The following is a 14,756-nucleotide window of genomic DNA, read 5'->3' as shown; positions in this document are numbered from 1 at the left end:
CGGACTTGGCTGTCCAGGCAGTAGTGTCTTGCAAACGTGTGCAGCGAGGCCCACGTAGCTACCTGACCGACGTCCTGCAAGGGGACTCCCCGACCCAGGGCAGTAGTAGAAGCCGTGGTCCGAGTGAAATGGGCCTTCACCCCAACAGGAGACTCCTTTTTAGCCAAAGAGTAGCATACCTTGATTCACAACACGACCCACCGAGAGATGGTCTGTTTGTGCACCGCCCGACCTTTCTTAGCGCCCACGTAACCAACAAAGAGTTGATCATGCACCCGGTACTGGCGTGTGCGATACAAATAATGAGAGCTCACGTTTTGGGTCCAGACGGTGGAGCCTCTCTCCCTCTTTCGAGGGATGCGGAGGCGGAAAGAAGGTGGGCAAGGTGATGGACTTCCCGATGTGGAAGGCTGTGACTACCTTTGGCAGGAAAGAGGGTCGCGGCCGCAACACAACTTTGTCCGGATGGACAGAAAGGAAATTAGGTTTAGAGGAAAGAGCCTGGAGCTCACTCACCCTCCTGGCAGAGGTGATGGCAACTAGGAATGCAGTCTTAAGACTAAGAAGACGAAGAGGACAGTTATGAAGTGGCTCGAAAGGAGCGCACATCAGATAAGTCAGAACAAGGTTCAAGTCCCACTGAGGCATCATGAATGGAACAGGAGGAAACATATGAGTGATGCCTTTCAAAAACCTATTTACAACTGGGGACTTGAACAAAGAGGGTTGATCAGGGAGCATTAAGAAGGCGGAAATAGCAGAGAGGTAGCCTTTGATAGTGCCCGGAGCAGAGCCATGCTGGGCAAGATAGAGAAGAAAGAGGAGAACCTCCGAAAGATGGGCAGAGAGGGGATCCAAAGCCTTTGCTGTGCTCCATGCCACAAATTTATTCCACCTGCAGGCGTATACCGATTTTGTGGAGGGACGCCTGGCTGCCAGAATCACATTACAGACTTCAGGAGGCAAGTCAAATGGCCTCTACTGCCGCCGCTCAATCTCAACGCATGTAAGTGGGGACTGGACAGGTTCGGGTGAAGGACTGTCCCCTGCTGCTGCGAAAGAAGGTCCTCCTGAAGAGGCAGACGAATCGGGGAATCGACAGACATGCTGAATAACTCGGGGATACCAGTATCTTCGTGCCCAGTCCGGAGCCACAAGGATAACTTGGGCCCGGTCGCGCTTGATCTTCTTCAGCACTCTGGGCAGAAGTGGTATAGCCGGAAAGGCATACAACAGACCGCAGCTCCACTCGCAACGAAAAGCGTCTCCGAGCGAGTGCCGCCTTTGTAAATCCCAACACGCAGAACTGATGACATTGCACGTTCTCTTCTGTGAAGAATAGATCTAACCAAGGCTCTGCCCACTGCTGAAAGAGGCCTTGCGCCACGTCCGAGTTCAGACACCATTCGTGATCCATCATGCACCGATGGCTGAGTTCGTCCGCCCTGGCCTTCAGGGAACCTACCAGGTGTTGAACCACCAGGGTCACACCCTGATGTTCCATCCACTGCCAGAGGCGCAGAGCCTTGTGGCATAGGGTCCACGACCCCACCCCGCCCTGTTTGTTGCAGTACCACATGGCGGTGGTGTCCGTGAACACCTGCACTACACTCCCCCGGACAGAGGGGAGGAATGCCTTCAGTGCAAGCCGGATCACCCGCAGCTCCAGAAGGTTGATGTGGAGCCGGGACTCCGCTGGAGACCAGAGGCCTCTGATCTCCGCCTCTCCCATGTGGCCCCCCAGCCCTGGAGGGACGCGTCCGTCACAACTACGTGCTGCGGTTGGGGTAGCGAGGGGGATCTGCCACAGACCCAATCGCGGGCCGTGAGCCACCACTGCAACTGTCTTGAAGTGCCCTCCGAGATCAAGACATGGTCGGAAGTTGCCCTGATGCTGGCCCACTGAAACTTCAGGTCCCACTGCAGAGCCCGCATCCGCCACCTGGCGTGATGCACCAGAAGGATGCAGCGTCAACCAGACAGACTCAGGATAACGGCTGAAAGATGGGAATCAGAGCCTGAATATCCCTAACCCGCTGTTCGGGAGGATAAACCCGAAACTGCGCAGAGTCTAGAACCGCTCCGATGAAGAGGAGCTTCCGAGAGAGACACAGGTGTGACTTCGGCACATTGATGTACCCCAGCAGGTGCAGGAGGTCGGCCGTAGTCTGGAGGTGGCTGATGACTGTCTGGGGCGAACCCACTTTCAACAACCAGTCGTCGAGGTAGGGGAAGACTGAAACCCCTAACCTGCGTAGATGAGCTGCGACCACCGCCATCACTTTCGTGAACACCCGTGGGGCGCTGGTAAGGCCGAAGGGGAGCACAGTAAACTGAAAGTGCTTGTGGCCTACCGTGAACCGCAGGTAACGCCGGTGGGCCGGCAGGACGGGGATGTGAAAATAAGCGTCCTGCAAGTCCAACGCTACCATCCAGTCTCCGGGGTCCAGGGCAGCTAAGACCTAAGCCAAAGTCAGCATCTTGAACTTCTCCTTCCGGAGGAAGCCGTTGACATTCCGCAGGTCCAAGATAGGGCGTAGGCCCCCTTTGCCCTTCTTGGGAACCAGAAAGTAGTGGGAGTAAGAACTACACCCTATTTCAGGCCCAGGAATGCGCTCAATGGCCCCCTTGGCCAAGAGGGCTGTAACTTCCTCCCGCAGAAGATTCAAGTGATCCCCCGACACGCGGTGGTACTGCGGTGGCATGGCTGGAGAGGTCGCCTCGAAGGGGAGGGAGTAGCCCCTTCGGACGATTTGCAGTACTCACCTGTCCGAAGTGATGTTGCGCCAGTGAAGGAGGTGATGGAGAACCCTGCCCCCCACTGGCGTCATGTGGGCCCGAAAGCTCGGACTAGGAAGGCTTTGAGGCGGATGCTGACTGGCCTCGCCGTTGTCCCTGGGCACCGCCACGGTGGTTACCACGTCGCCCACCGCGCTGGATGTTAGTCTGCGGCCCGTGGCTGACAGGTGGGGGCGTCCCTTCCTTGGCCACAAAAGGAGCGAAAGGTAGCAGGTTGCTGGCGCGGGGCCGACAGGCCCAAGGACTTGGCCGTAGCCCTGGAGTCCTTAAAGCGCTCAAGCGCACTGTCTGCCTTGTCGCCAAAGAGACGACGGCCATCAAACGGCATGTCAATAAGGGTGTTTTGGACATCAGCCGAAAAGTTGGCGGACCTCAGCCAGGCGTGGCGACGTATCCCCACCTTCGTTGCAATCTCTCTACCTAGCGAGTCCATTGTATCCAGTCCACATCGGATGGAATACTGTGCCGCATCTCGACCCTCCGCAAGGGCTTGAGCGAGTTTAGTCCGGGCCTCCTCCGGACATTTTGGCAGCACTGCTGCGACCGTGTCCCACAGAGAGTGGGTATAGCGGCCCCAGAGGCACGCAGTGTTAACGGACCGCAACCCCAAACTCAGTGAGGAGAACATCTTCTTGCCATACTGTTCGTACCTCTTGGATTCCCGATCGGTGGGAGCTGTCAGGAATGCGGTCTGGGAGTTAGAGGCCTGTATGACTAGGTTCTCAGGGGTGGGGTGGGTGGACAGGAAGCAAGGGTCTTCCGGAGCTGGGCGGTGGCGTCTGGCCATGTTCCTATCTACAGGGGGACCTGTAGCGGGCCTGGACCAGGTGCCCAGAAGAACATCAGATAAGGCCTCATTAAATGGCAGCAGAGGCTTCGAGGAGCTGGCCTGCGGTTTAAGGACCTCAGTGAGGAGGTAAGTCCTCACGGCCGCGACAGGGAGTTAAAGGGATAAGGCCTTGGCCGCCCGCGTCAACACCACACTATATGCAGCTCTCTCCTCCGTAGCCACGGTAGGAGGGGGAGACAAAACCAGTGTCTGGAGAAGTGTCCAGACCACTGGCATGCCCTAGCTCACCTGCCCAGTCCTGATAAGGCTGGCACACACGTGCCAGAGGGTCCTCAGACCCCTCCCAATCCTCCTCGCCACCCATCTATGGATACTCAGGTTCAAAGGATGGTGCCGGGTCATAGAAGTAAAAATCTCCTAGCGGCGTCTAATACGGCGCCGGACCCAAATCGAGGGTAGGACCAGGGACGTCGTCGTCCTGGGACGGCGCGGGGGGAGACACCCTGGGGGCCAGCGCCAGCGAGGTCGCAAGATCGTAAGGTCGACCGGCGACGACCCGGATCCGGCCAGCGGGACCCTGCGACGTCGGGACCTAAGTCGCCGACGGCGCCGAAGCTCCCGGCCCGCTTGGGACACAGTTGGGTCTGCTTGGCCCGAAGGCGCCGTGGAACCAGATTGAGTGAGCGACCTCATGGCCATGAGGAAGGCCTCGATCTCCGGCGTCGTGTTCTGCCCAGGGATCGGCGGGTATAAGCAGGCCGCTAAACTTGTGGCTCCGGCAGAGCCACGTGGCCCGAACCTCCGGCCGCGTCGCGCGAGCGTTGAATAGAGTCAGCAGAGCGATGACGCCTCTTCGACTTCTTGTGCCTCTTACCGGAGAACTTGGAGCCCGAGGAATGGTGTCGACTCCCGGAGCTATGATGACTCTGGCCCCGCGACCGGTCCCTCTACCTCCTTCCGGACCGGGACCTTGAACGGCACGGGCCGACTGCCGGAGCTCGAGGCGCTTGCGGGACGCTCCCGCCTAGCCTTCGACGTCAAGGCCAAGCAGTCGGGGCACGACTGGTCATCGTGGTCGTGCCCCAGGCAATGCAGACACTGGCGATGGGGGTCGGTAACCTACATCAGTCGGTTGCAGTCGATGCAGGGTTTGTACCCGGGCATCCCTACCGGCACCAGAGTCGTTCGACTCGAAAAACAGATCAAAAAGATCCAAAAAGTTGTGTCAAAAATTGACTAAAGGGTACCACTTTCTCCGGACCTGCGCTTGCTAGCACGGAAAAAAGAAGAACTGACATCAGCGCGTGAGGTCTAAGTACTCCGACAAAGTCATCCCGGCGCCAACGACAGACGCGGAGCCGCAGACACCTACTGACGCGCAGGGGTACTACTACGCCAAATTTTTCGGATCCAGTCTGACGCCTGGGGATATTCTAAGGTCAGGAATCTAATACTAACCTGTTTCTTTCAGATCAGCATATTGTTTGTTTTTCAGAGAAAATAAAGGATGACAATATTTTACCCCCTTTCCAAAAAGCATATCTGAAAATGTGTGCTAGATCTGAAAGCTACAAATGCCATGTTTTGTGATAGTAATGCACATGTGGTATATGGCCGGTGATCTGGTTTTCAGTTTTACACTAATATCAGACTCCTATTTGTTGCCACCGAACAAAGGGCAGGCGTGTCATGAATCCGTGCCCACATCTTTAAAACACTCACCTTGTCTGGTTTGTTCAGCCCCTTACGGGTCACTCTCACTGTAACCCTAGAAGACCTCAACTGTGTTTACCTTTTCTGTCTGTAACAGCAGAGCCGTCCGCTACCTTCCCTCGGCTCGAGATATTACTGCCATAAAGCGTCACATCTGCCGTGGACGCGGCGTACGTACCGTCGTTGCTGCGTGACTGGGTCCCCGGAGAGTTCTGGCATCATTAAGCTCCTGCCGGCCGCAGACAGAGCTGTGTTGCCAGAAACCGGTCCTCTGAAGCTTTTTTCCGGTCCAGGAAAGGCATGGCTTGGCAGTTCGGGCTGGACTGTTCCTATGAGGCACAGAGTCAGACTGATTTGCATATAGCCATGTCTGAACTGGGGTGGCAGAGTGGGCTAAAGAACGGTGATGGATCAAACCCAGATCTTTTGACTGGGTGTGAGTGTTTGATTGGTTCAGATGCTTCGTCCATCACCACCCCCTTTTGTACCGCTTTGGCCGCCATAAGTGTGGCAGGGTATGCTCAGATGGGAGACCCTTGCTCACTTTGCCACTGTATTCAAGCAAGCCGGGCTGAAGACGGCTGGAATGCCAGAAACCATTCCTCGGAAGCTTGTTTCCGGTCCAGGGAAGGCATGGCTTGGCAGTTCGGGCTGGACTGTTCCCATGAGGCACAGGGTCAGACTGATTTGCATATAGCCATGTCTGAACTGGGGTGGCAGAGTGGGCTAAAGAACGGTGATGGATCAAACCCAGATCTTTTGACTGGGTGCGAGTGTTTGATTGGTTCAGATGCTCCGTCCATCACCACCCCCTTTTGTACCGTGTTACATACACAGCGTAACCAGATGGATGGTGTTACCCCATGTGAGAGTGTCACCCGGTGCAGTCCGCACCCCCCTAGTGACGCCAATGATCCTGGGTTCCTGTATTTAACGGTATTTCAACCTGAAGTGCAGAGCAATAGTAACCCACAGAGAAATTATATGAATGAACTATATCCAATAATTCCTTACTCCACACATTGCATACTAAGAATGGTGACATACACAATTCAATTTATTTCCAGAGAAAAAATAAGATTTAAGAGAACCCCTAAATATTCATAAAAGGAAGCGTATCTAAAAATATGCTATGCCATAAACTAATGTGCACTGCAAGAGCATACGTATGCTTGTTCTCAAACATTACAATTATGTGAGAGAATGTGGCTTAACGGCTAGAGCGGTCGACCTCGAATCTGGGGAACCGGGTTCGAGTCTCGACAAGGACGCTCAACATCCTGTGATTCTGGTCAAATCACTTAATCTCCCCGTGCCTACCAAAAATTAACACGTCCGTCTGTAATGTAACCAGTGCTCATGTAAAGCACGTTAAAACATTTGAGTCGGTTTCAGGCTATATAAAACTAGAAGAAAAAAAAAGAGAAAAATGGATCATTTAAATTAGATTCCCTTCCCTAGAACATTGTTCCATATATAAATGCCCGAGTGCATTTCCTAGCGCTTTAATATAACCCACAAGTGAAAAAGTGTGCCATGCTTAAAATGGAAAAAAAACATACTCAGAGCGTCAAAATACACACACATCTCTGCCAAAAGCTAAAGTGCAAGGCAAGGATATGCATACGCGTGTTCTCAAAAAATTTCATACAAATTAAATAATTGCAATCCATTTCACCACCTTGTTCCACTGTTCCGTATACAAAGTGCCACAATAGAACCCTGGTATATGAAAGTGTGCTGTGCTTAAGGTAAAATAAAAGCACCAGTGACCACAACTTTTCAAAAGGAAAATATTCCTGTAAAAATAAAGTTCCACTTCTTAAAATGCAATACGTGGTTAGATATGTGCTTCTACAAAGACATTTCACAGCAAATCTCCTCCCTATTGCAACTCCCCATTGCTCTTCTTCTTTGCACCGTTGCATCTTTAAACTCCCTAAATGCATTTTGCTTCATTAAGCATTCCTAACCATTTCTCACCTAGCCCTTTCTGCACCTATTTTCCAACATTTCCATTAGCCAATTAACAACTTCACGTGGAAGAGGAACCAAGTTTGCACTCCTCCATTTTTTAACTGCAATGACCCCAGCAACCCCAACCCTTGGCACCCACCCTGTGCACCTTCAACTGAGGGGGAAATAACCCATATTACCTCCCTCTTACCCTACAAAACCAAGGGTGTCATGATAATGCACCCCACCACACTCATGTCTCAGGGGCACCCAAACTCGCCCACATGGAAGCAGATCAGTCGAAAATGGAATCCTCAGATCTAAGCATTCCACTGAGACTCAGGTGCAACACGCTCAAACCCCTGGGAATATCCTTCCCTACACCCAGAAAGCATACCACATCTTGCTAAGTGCCAACCCTGCAAAAAATACCAGAAATGGGATTCTAAGGAGGCCTTTGTCCATTTCAAGTTTCATGGCTGACCTCTTGAATAAGAATCCTCCAAGTCTGAGATTATAGTTTAAACTTCTTTCAGTCATCTTGGTAACTGAGCCATACTGTTGTAATCTTTCTACTTGTTAATATATCCACTTGGTACACTCCGCCCTCCCCTGGTTGTCCCTTCCTTGTTGGTATGTTCCGTGAGAGCTCGCCTTGGAATGTTGGCATCTCTCAGGCAGTCCAGGAGAGTGGGTGACAGAATAAAGATGAGTTCTTACCTTCACTGCGTTTGAAGTTTCTTTTACAACACATACCCTCCTCAATCTTTGTCAGTCAGTCGTTCATTGACAGCAGCAATTTCCTGGACCTGAAATGTTTTCAATTATCTGATCTCTGCTAGGATCATTTCAAACACACTTTTGATAGTCTGCTCATATCCACTACCATTGCCCGACAGTTCCTTCTGCAAATTATGTCCCCTTAGAAGATCATCACACTCGGGTAACACCTATGCCACTTCATTCCTCACCTGTGTCTTCCAAGATAAATCTCCTGGGGGTGGCGGGCCCTGTGACACATCCACCTGTCCTCCTAAAGGTTCAGTTCATAAGAACAGAAGGACAAAGTGCCAGTACTGTAAGGCAGTCTGCCTGCTCAGCTAGCTATAGCGATGCCAGGGTGATAGCTCAAGCAAAAATATGGTCTCTGGAGTCACTTGAAGAAAAACTCAAACTTACAGCCAGCCATCCAAGCACCATCAGGCAGCTGGGGAGAACGAGCAACAGCACTATTACCAAAGAAAGCCACTGGACACATTAGGCATCCGCAAACCTATGCCCGACTCCTCCCTTCTAAGTACCTTCAAAGGTATGCTGGTCTATGATGAGCAGGTTGTGCACTTCCACTTCCTCTCCGAAGGACGTCTCATGTGGAGAGGTGCTGCTGGAAAACAATTTGCTGGAGCTCACACTGTTGGAGAGAGCCTGTAAGAGATGAGTCGAAATGTTACAAACAGCAAGAAACAGAGGGTGATCAGACTAGACCTAGTGAAAGAAAACACATACATCACAACAAAGAATAAAAGAAGTTACACCAAAAAACTTAACCCACTTGGGTTTCCAACCTACAGAGCAAATCTAGATAGAAGCTTCTAGTAAATGTATAGATTGGTGTATAGGTGGCTGCTCACCTGCTTTAACTAATTGGAAATTTTATCACAGCTATGTTGACAGCCTTTGCACTTGAAAACCGAGCCTTTTGTTTCCTGCAAGTAGCTTATCTTTCTTTCAACATATCTTTACACATACACAATAGACTATTCAAACATTTCTAAACCAGTATGAATGGACTCAAAATTAATGTACAGTTGTTTATTTTCTTTTGTCCCTCTTTTTTCCAGGTAATAGAGCTAAGCACTTTATATTCAGGGAGTTAAGGATTTTTTCTGTGAGAAAATTGTATTCTTGCAGGAGTAATTATTTTTTCTGGAAGAAGGTGGGCAGTAATATGAATTGATTCATGTGGAAAAATAACAACATCGTTGGAACATCCTCAACTGTTATCGTTAAATATAGTATACCTTTCATAGGGACAGCGCTAGGATCTCAATCACTCTAAACACAAAACTGATTGGTACTAAGAAAGCCAATTTCCGCTGAAGTTTCCACAGAGTATCTCTATACAAGCCCGAACACAGAATCCCTCAATTCTGAGGGGACAATATATCCCAATGGAGGATAAGTTTGACTCACTGGATGAAAACAACCTTTTTATGTCTTAAAAGAAATATTTCACAGTTGGGACAGTAAAAAGGAAATCTTTTTAGGGTTCTTTTTGGAGGCAATGAGAGTCAACAAGTGCATTATGAAGCAAGAGAAATGCAAGCCCAACTAAGCCAGGATGAAGAGGTACAGACACACTTGGTTTCGCCAGGCATGTTGAAAGATTGACAACATTCACTGAGGCACCACATGCAGACAGAAGCTCTTACATTTATCATGCATTTATCAACCTACCAGATGGACATACTGAGGGAATTCATGAGCCATGGTTGAAGGATTGCAGGCTCCTGTGGTGGATCCTTCCTGGAGAGGCAATCTGACGTTCACAACTTTATGGGTGACCTCGTAGATTAGTGTGTACAAAATATGGCATTATCAGTGCCAAGGTTATTCTGATGAAGTCAGAATCAATCAAGTCATGACTTTGGGCATCTGTGTTACTGTGTTACTAGTAGATTAGCAAGCTAACTTTCAACTAATCAAAAGCGCAGTGTCTCTCAGCTTGTTTTTATGGACCATGGATATGATTTTCAGCCACTTTTTAGTGGATGCCAAGGTATTTCTGGAAGCCCCAAAAGTTGGTGCTTCCACTTTCTGAATAACCAGAAAGTTATAATATCTAACACACCATAGTATGGGGTTTGGCCTGCAAGGCTTCTGACAGTGTCCCTGTTAATTTTAGCAATATATACATTTTGTGTTGGCCATCTGGACATATCTAGAAATGGTTGTGATGGAGGAGTATAGGAAGCTCAATATCAGAGGGACCAGTAAATTGATGCAATAAATGGTTTCTTTTCTGAGACTGTTGATGGTTCTGGATCTACCCCATGGTTGCACACAAATCAATTTTAGGGTTAAGGAGGACTCCTGCACATCAGTCTCCAAGAGTACCATGTACCAGAGAGAGACTCAAGTAAACATGTTTAGGCTGATTGGAGCACTGCTAGAGAGGTTCATCCTCTCTGCCTAGTATGAGTCTGTTGACCCACCAAGCTCTTCGTTAGTGGTCTCATTCAGATGAACAAATGCAACAATGAGAATGCAGGATATAATTGAGCCCAGAAGTCAGAAAACCTGATCTGCTCTAGAGAATAACACTGACAAAAAAGACATTTCTTCCCAATTGTAAAATGTTTCTCAACTCAGTTAACTGCTTTGACTTTATCAGGGTCCAGTGTGCAGCTTGTGTATGAGTTTAGTTCATCAGAACTGAAGAGAATGGATTTAGGCCGTTCTGGATCCCCTATTCTTGTAACAAGGTAGCTGTGTGAAACTTTGGAGTTTTCTATAAGTAGATTAATGTTCTTGTAGAAATGCATGCTTACAAATGCATGCATTTGGAGAAGGCTAGGAGGTTTGAGGCAAAAGGGAAAGGTATTGTAAGGATACTGAGGCACACATACATTAAACACAAAAATGCAATGTATTCTTATGAATGCAAAATTAAAGTTTGCAGCCTGAAGATTTACTGTGCAAATCAAGTCGCCTACGTTAAAGGAGGGAAACGCTTAAATATGCATGTACTGAACTATCTTATATTACAAGAAAAAATTATTGTCATTAAGAGTCTGGAGCACACAGCTGTTTGATATAATTTTCTAAAGACTTTTAGTGGGGCTTCTGAAACTTCTTTACTCAGAGCTCACTGCCTTTACTGTCTTAACCTTAGACTATATTCGGTGCACGTCATTCATCCTTGGAGCACCAAACCAGAGAATGCAGGTCAGCCCCTAACCCTTATCCAAGGGTTAGATATCACAAATATACCATGGCACTACCCATAAAGCACTGCAAATGAACGGCATCCTTTGCTCTTGGCAAATGTCTGCATGAACTTTTATAGATACCAGTAATGTCTGTGTAACAGTGCAGAGACACTGGCTAAATTTGTATTGTGACGAGTGGCACATATCTTTTGGTCATCAGAATCAAATCTCTTGCTCTCCTCCTCTGGAGGGAGCAAGGAAGATAGAGCAGACATGTCTTTCTTTCTCGCTACAGAGACAATCACTGAATGCAGAGGAGTGTCTGACCTAGAAACCAACGATTCATTTTCTAGTTGATTAAAGTTCTTTATTAAGAGTTGCCATTTCTGTGACACCCAAGACCGACAGCAGAACTAGCTTTGATTGAGCATGAGATGTCAGTGCCATTAAGAACAACATGGACTTTGTCTCCGGTTTGAAAGCGGAGCTATTGAGATTCAAAGCTTGCTTTCTGTAGTGATGCCATTAATTGGCCAAATCCTAGAGAGTAATGAGGCAGGAGTAACTGATGAAGAGATAGCCCATAAGAACTGAACAGACTTGTTCCAAAGAAGGAAATGCTAGTCTGGGGATGGCTTTTAAAGTATAAATGATCTTTCCGTGCTCAATGGGTCTGGAATATTATGTCTCCACCCGGCTCTTCGAATAAGCCCATTAAGGGAATATTATGATTATCTCATACCTACTGGTCTACAACAACATAAATCGCATGAACAGCACAACAGCACACTCTATGCAATATACAATATCCCTCTTTGAGAAAGCAGTGGGTGGAAGAAAGACATTTTGTTGCTGTATTTTAAGGACAATCCTGAACCAGGCAGAGTACCCTCTATTTTATCACAACCATTTTTAATTCTTTTTATTTTAATAATTGTATTATTCATAGAAATCATTAAAAACAACATTTGTTTCAGCATTTGTAACACGATGATATTACATGGCACATTGTGAACAAGTAAAGTCAACCGTTAACTTTGGGACACAGAGTTGAGGGGGGAGGCACTTCACAGATCAGACTACACCATGTGGCACATTGACAACACAATATTAACCAGGTAGACATGATTTGCAGGTCTTGCAACATTAGTATATGACTGAGTCCTACTATACTCTGGTCTGCATACAGTACATGCCAACATACACGACGTGAGTAATTCTACTCTAAGTAGGTTCAATTGCCTGTTGCAGGGATAACGCTGGACTCAATGTACTGTTGGTCATGTTCGGTGTAGATGCGGTACGCGCATTCGCCCAGAGTGTGAAAGGGGCCCAGATGTCATTGGGTCTGGACGCTAGGGGCATTTGCTCCCAATAGACTGATAGCTGTTCATGACAGTAGGTTATATTATGTTCCCAGGAATCTATTGAAGGGCCATGATGGAGCCTCAGTGAATGACAATTCTGCATTTGGCCAGTAAAAATAATCATAGTGGAGAGACGGCATTGTGTTAGAGGGGGCGCTTTTAACATGTACCAATAGGGCCACAAGTGGTGTGTGTTCCAGTTTGACTCTGGTGAACTCTAATTTTACCTTGCAAACCCTTTCCCAGTAATTCTAAATAGGGGGCATGGCCACAGCAGGTGCAGGAATGAGGACTATGGAGGTTTGCATCTCCAGCAGTTTGGGTCAGGTCAAAGCCCCATTCTAAGCATCTGCAGGGGTGTGCGGTAGACACGATGGAGGTGTTTAAAGTGAATAAGTTGTCGTTTTTAGTGAGGGGAGAGGCGCTCAAGCTGGGAGCAACAATAATTCCACTGTTCATCAGTGGGGGGGATCCGAACAGGGTGCGCCAGTGAGCTAATGACTTAGCTGTTGTCACTGGCGAGGTGAGTTGTGTGCTGTGGTTGGGACGTGCCAGTTTCCCGGGGAGAGGGGTTGGTTAGTATGTGGTCTAGTGAGGTCAAGACGGGAGGTGCGGTGGAAAAAGAGGCGTGCATCCGCCTGCATGTGGCCCTTATTTGATATTATAGGAGCAGGTCCGACATGGAAGGAAGGGAATCCAATGTCCTGGTCGGAGAGGCTAAAAAATTATTGTTTGGATATAGATCAGAGCAGGTGGAAAGAGCCAGTCGGCAAGCACGCTCTGTAGCCCCACTATCTTGAAAGGGAAGAAGATAGGTGTATGCCAGCAGAATAGATGGGGTGTATAGTGACAGAACATTTGCTCTACTGCATAGTATCTCCCATGCCCACCTCAGAGCCTCCACCAAATCCATCTCCCACACGGAGCACCTATACGTTTGAAATTTTATCACTACCTTTGATGACTTCAGGTTTCTTTTGAACATCTTTTTGCAGTAAGTGTGAATAAGGAATCCACATCATACAGAGGCTGCGAATATCTTCTGCCAAAGGAAAAATACATCATAAAGTGGCTTTGAAAGAGTGGCATATTAACTTTACAGAAGCCCACTTCACTTATGTTACTGATCGCAGGTCTCCACTAATCAACCTTTGGTATGGAATGGAAACCTTATAGTGATTTTCAAAATCATGCTCAGACTACAAAAAAGTGCTGTAATAGCATACCAATGGCAGCGTGTGTGCGCTGCATAAATAACAATTAGTACCAATATTGGCTGCAAAAAGTATAAGGCATAAATGTGGCGTTCTCGTTTCATCCTTAATTAGAACTACGGTTCTTCAGCTGGTAAAGCTTGTAGGTTGCATATTCTTTGTGCAACAGTTACTGCAAATAAAATGTCTGCCTATCAAGTAATGTCTTAATGTCTACAGATGCCATAGGCTCAAAAGATTTATCAGAAATTTTAGAAGTAAATTAAAACCTCAGCTAAAACTGAGCTATATAAGGAATCAAGATCGTCATGGTTTTCTAACCACCTATCTTTGTTATGAAAGCTTTTGCAGGGAGGAAGTAGGACTAAAAGTAACGCTTCGTTTTTTATGACACAGAATAATTCCAGGAGAACAAAATACACTGCTTGGATGCAGCAATTACCAGATTCCAGAGAGGACAAGCACATTTCTGTACTGCTTCAGACCAATTCCATTATTATGTAACAACAACAAGAGAGTTAGGGCTCAAAGGACACTCCTAGACCCCAATTGAAATATAATTAGCAACAAAGGAGTGACTAGAAAAGAAAACATAGTTGGGTGAGTGAGGGTAATATATAAAATAATTGTTATTTTTTCACACTTCACTTAAAGATTGTTCTTGTTTTCTTTTCTAGTCACTCCTTTGTTGCTAATTACAATTCCATTATTACCCGCCATTGCTGACCTGAAGGGACTCTTACACAAAGAAAATCTAGAAGTAAATCAGGTGGCACAAAGGGAATGCAAAAAAAACCCAAAAAACACTGCTAGTGTAAATGGATTAAGTTATACTCCTCGGCACTGGCTGTGAGGTTATGCTCTCGGACTTGTGCAGGTGAAATCTGTAGTCTTTACTTTATTCTGTACATATTGAGGACTCATGCAAAGCTTATCTGGTGATCTTTGAGTCTACTATAACACTCCATCATAGGAATCTTCTTTG

General features: G+C 47.6%; 1 protein-coding gene across 1 annotated transcript in view; it reads right to left on the bottom strand.

The window, feature by feature from the left end:
* DDB1 (damage specific DNA binding protein 1) overlaps positions 1 to 14,756 on the bottom strand; it is a 1,134,380-nt gene that overhangs the window by 348,512 nt on the left and 771,112 nt on the right. The window contains exon 19 of the mRNA XM_086955618.1: positions 8,560 to 8,683. Within this exon, the coding sequence (XP_086811744.1) occupies positions 8,560 to 8,683 (124 nt within the window). The remainder of the gene's footprint in view (positions 1 to 8,559; positions 8,684 to 14,756) is intronic.

The sequence above is a fragment of the Lissotriton vulgaris genome, chromosome 2_1, assembly GCF_964263255.1.
Source record: "Lissotriton vulgaris chromosome 2_1, aLisVul1.2, whole genome shotgun sequence".
In the NCBI taxonomy this organism is placed as follows: Eukaryota; Metazoa; Chordata; class Amphibia; order Caudata; family Salamandridae; genus Lissotriton; species Lissotriton vulgaris.
The sequence above is the reverse complement of the archived record's forward strand: the minus strand, read 5'-3'. Positions and strand labels throughout refer to the sequence as shown.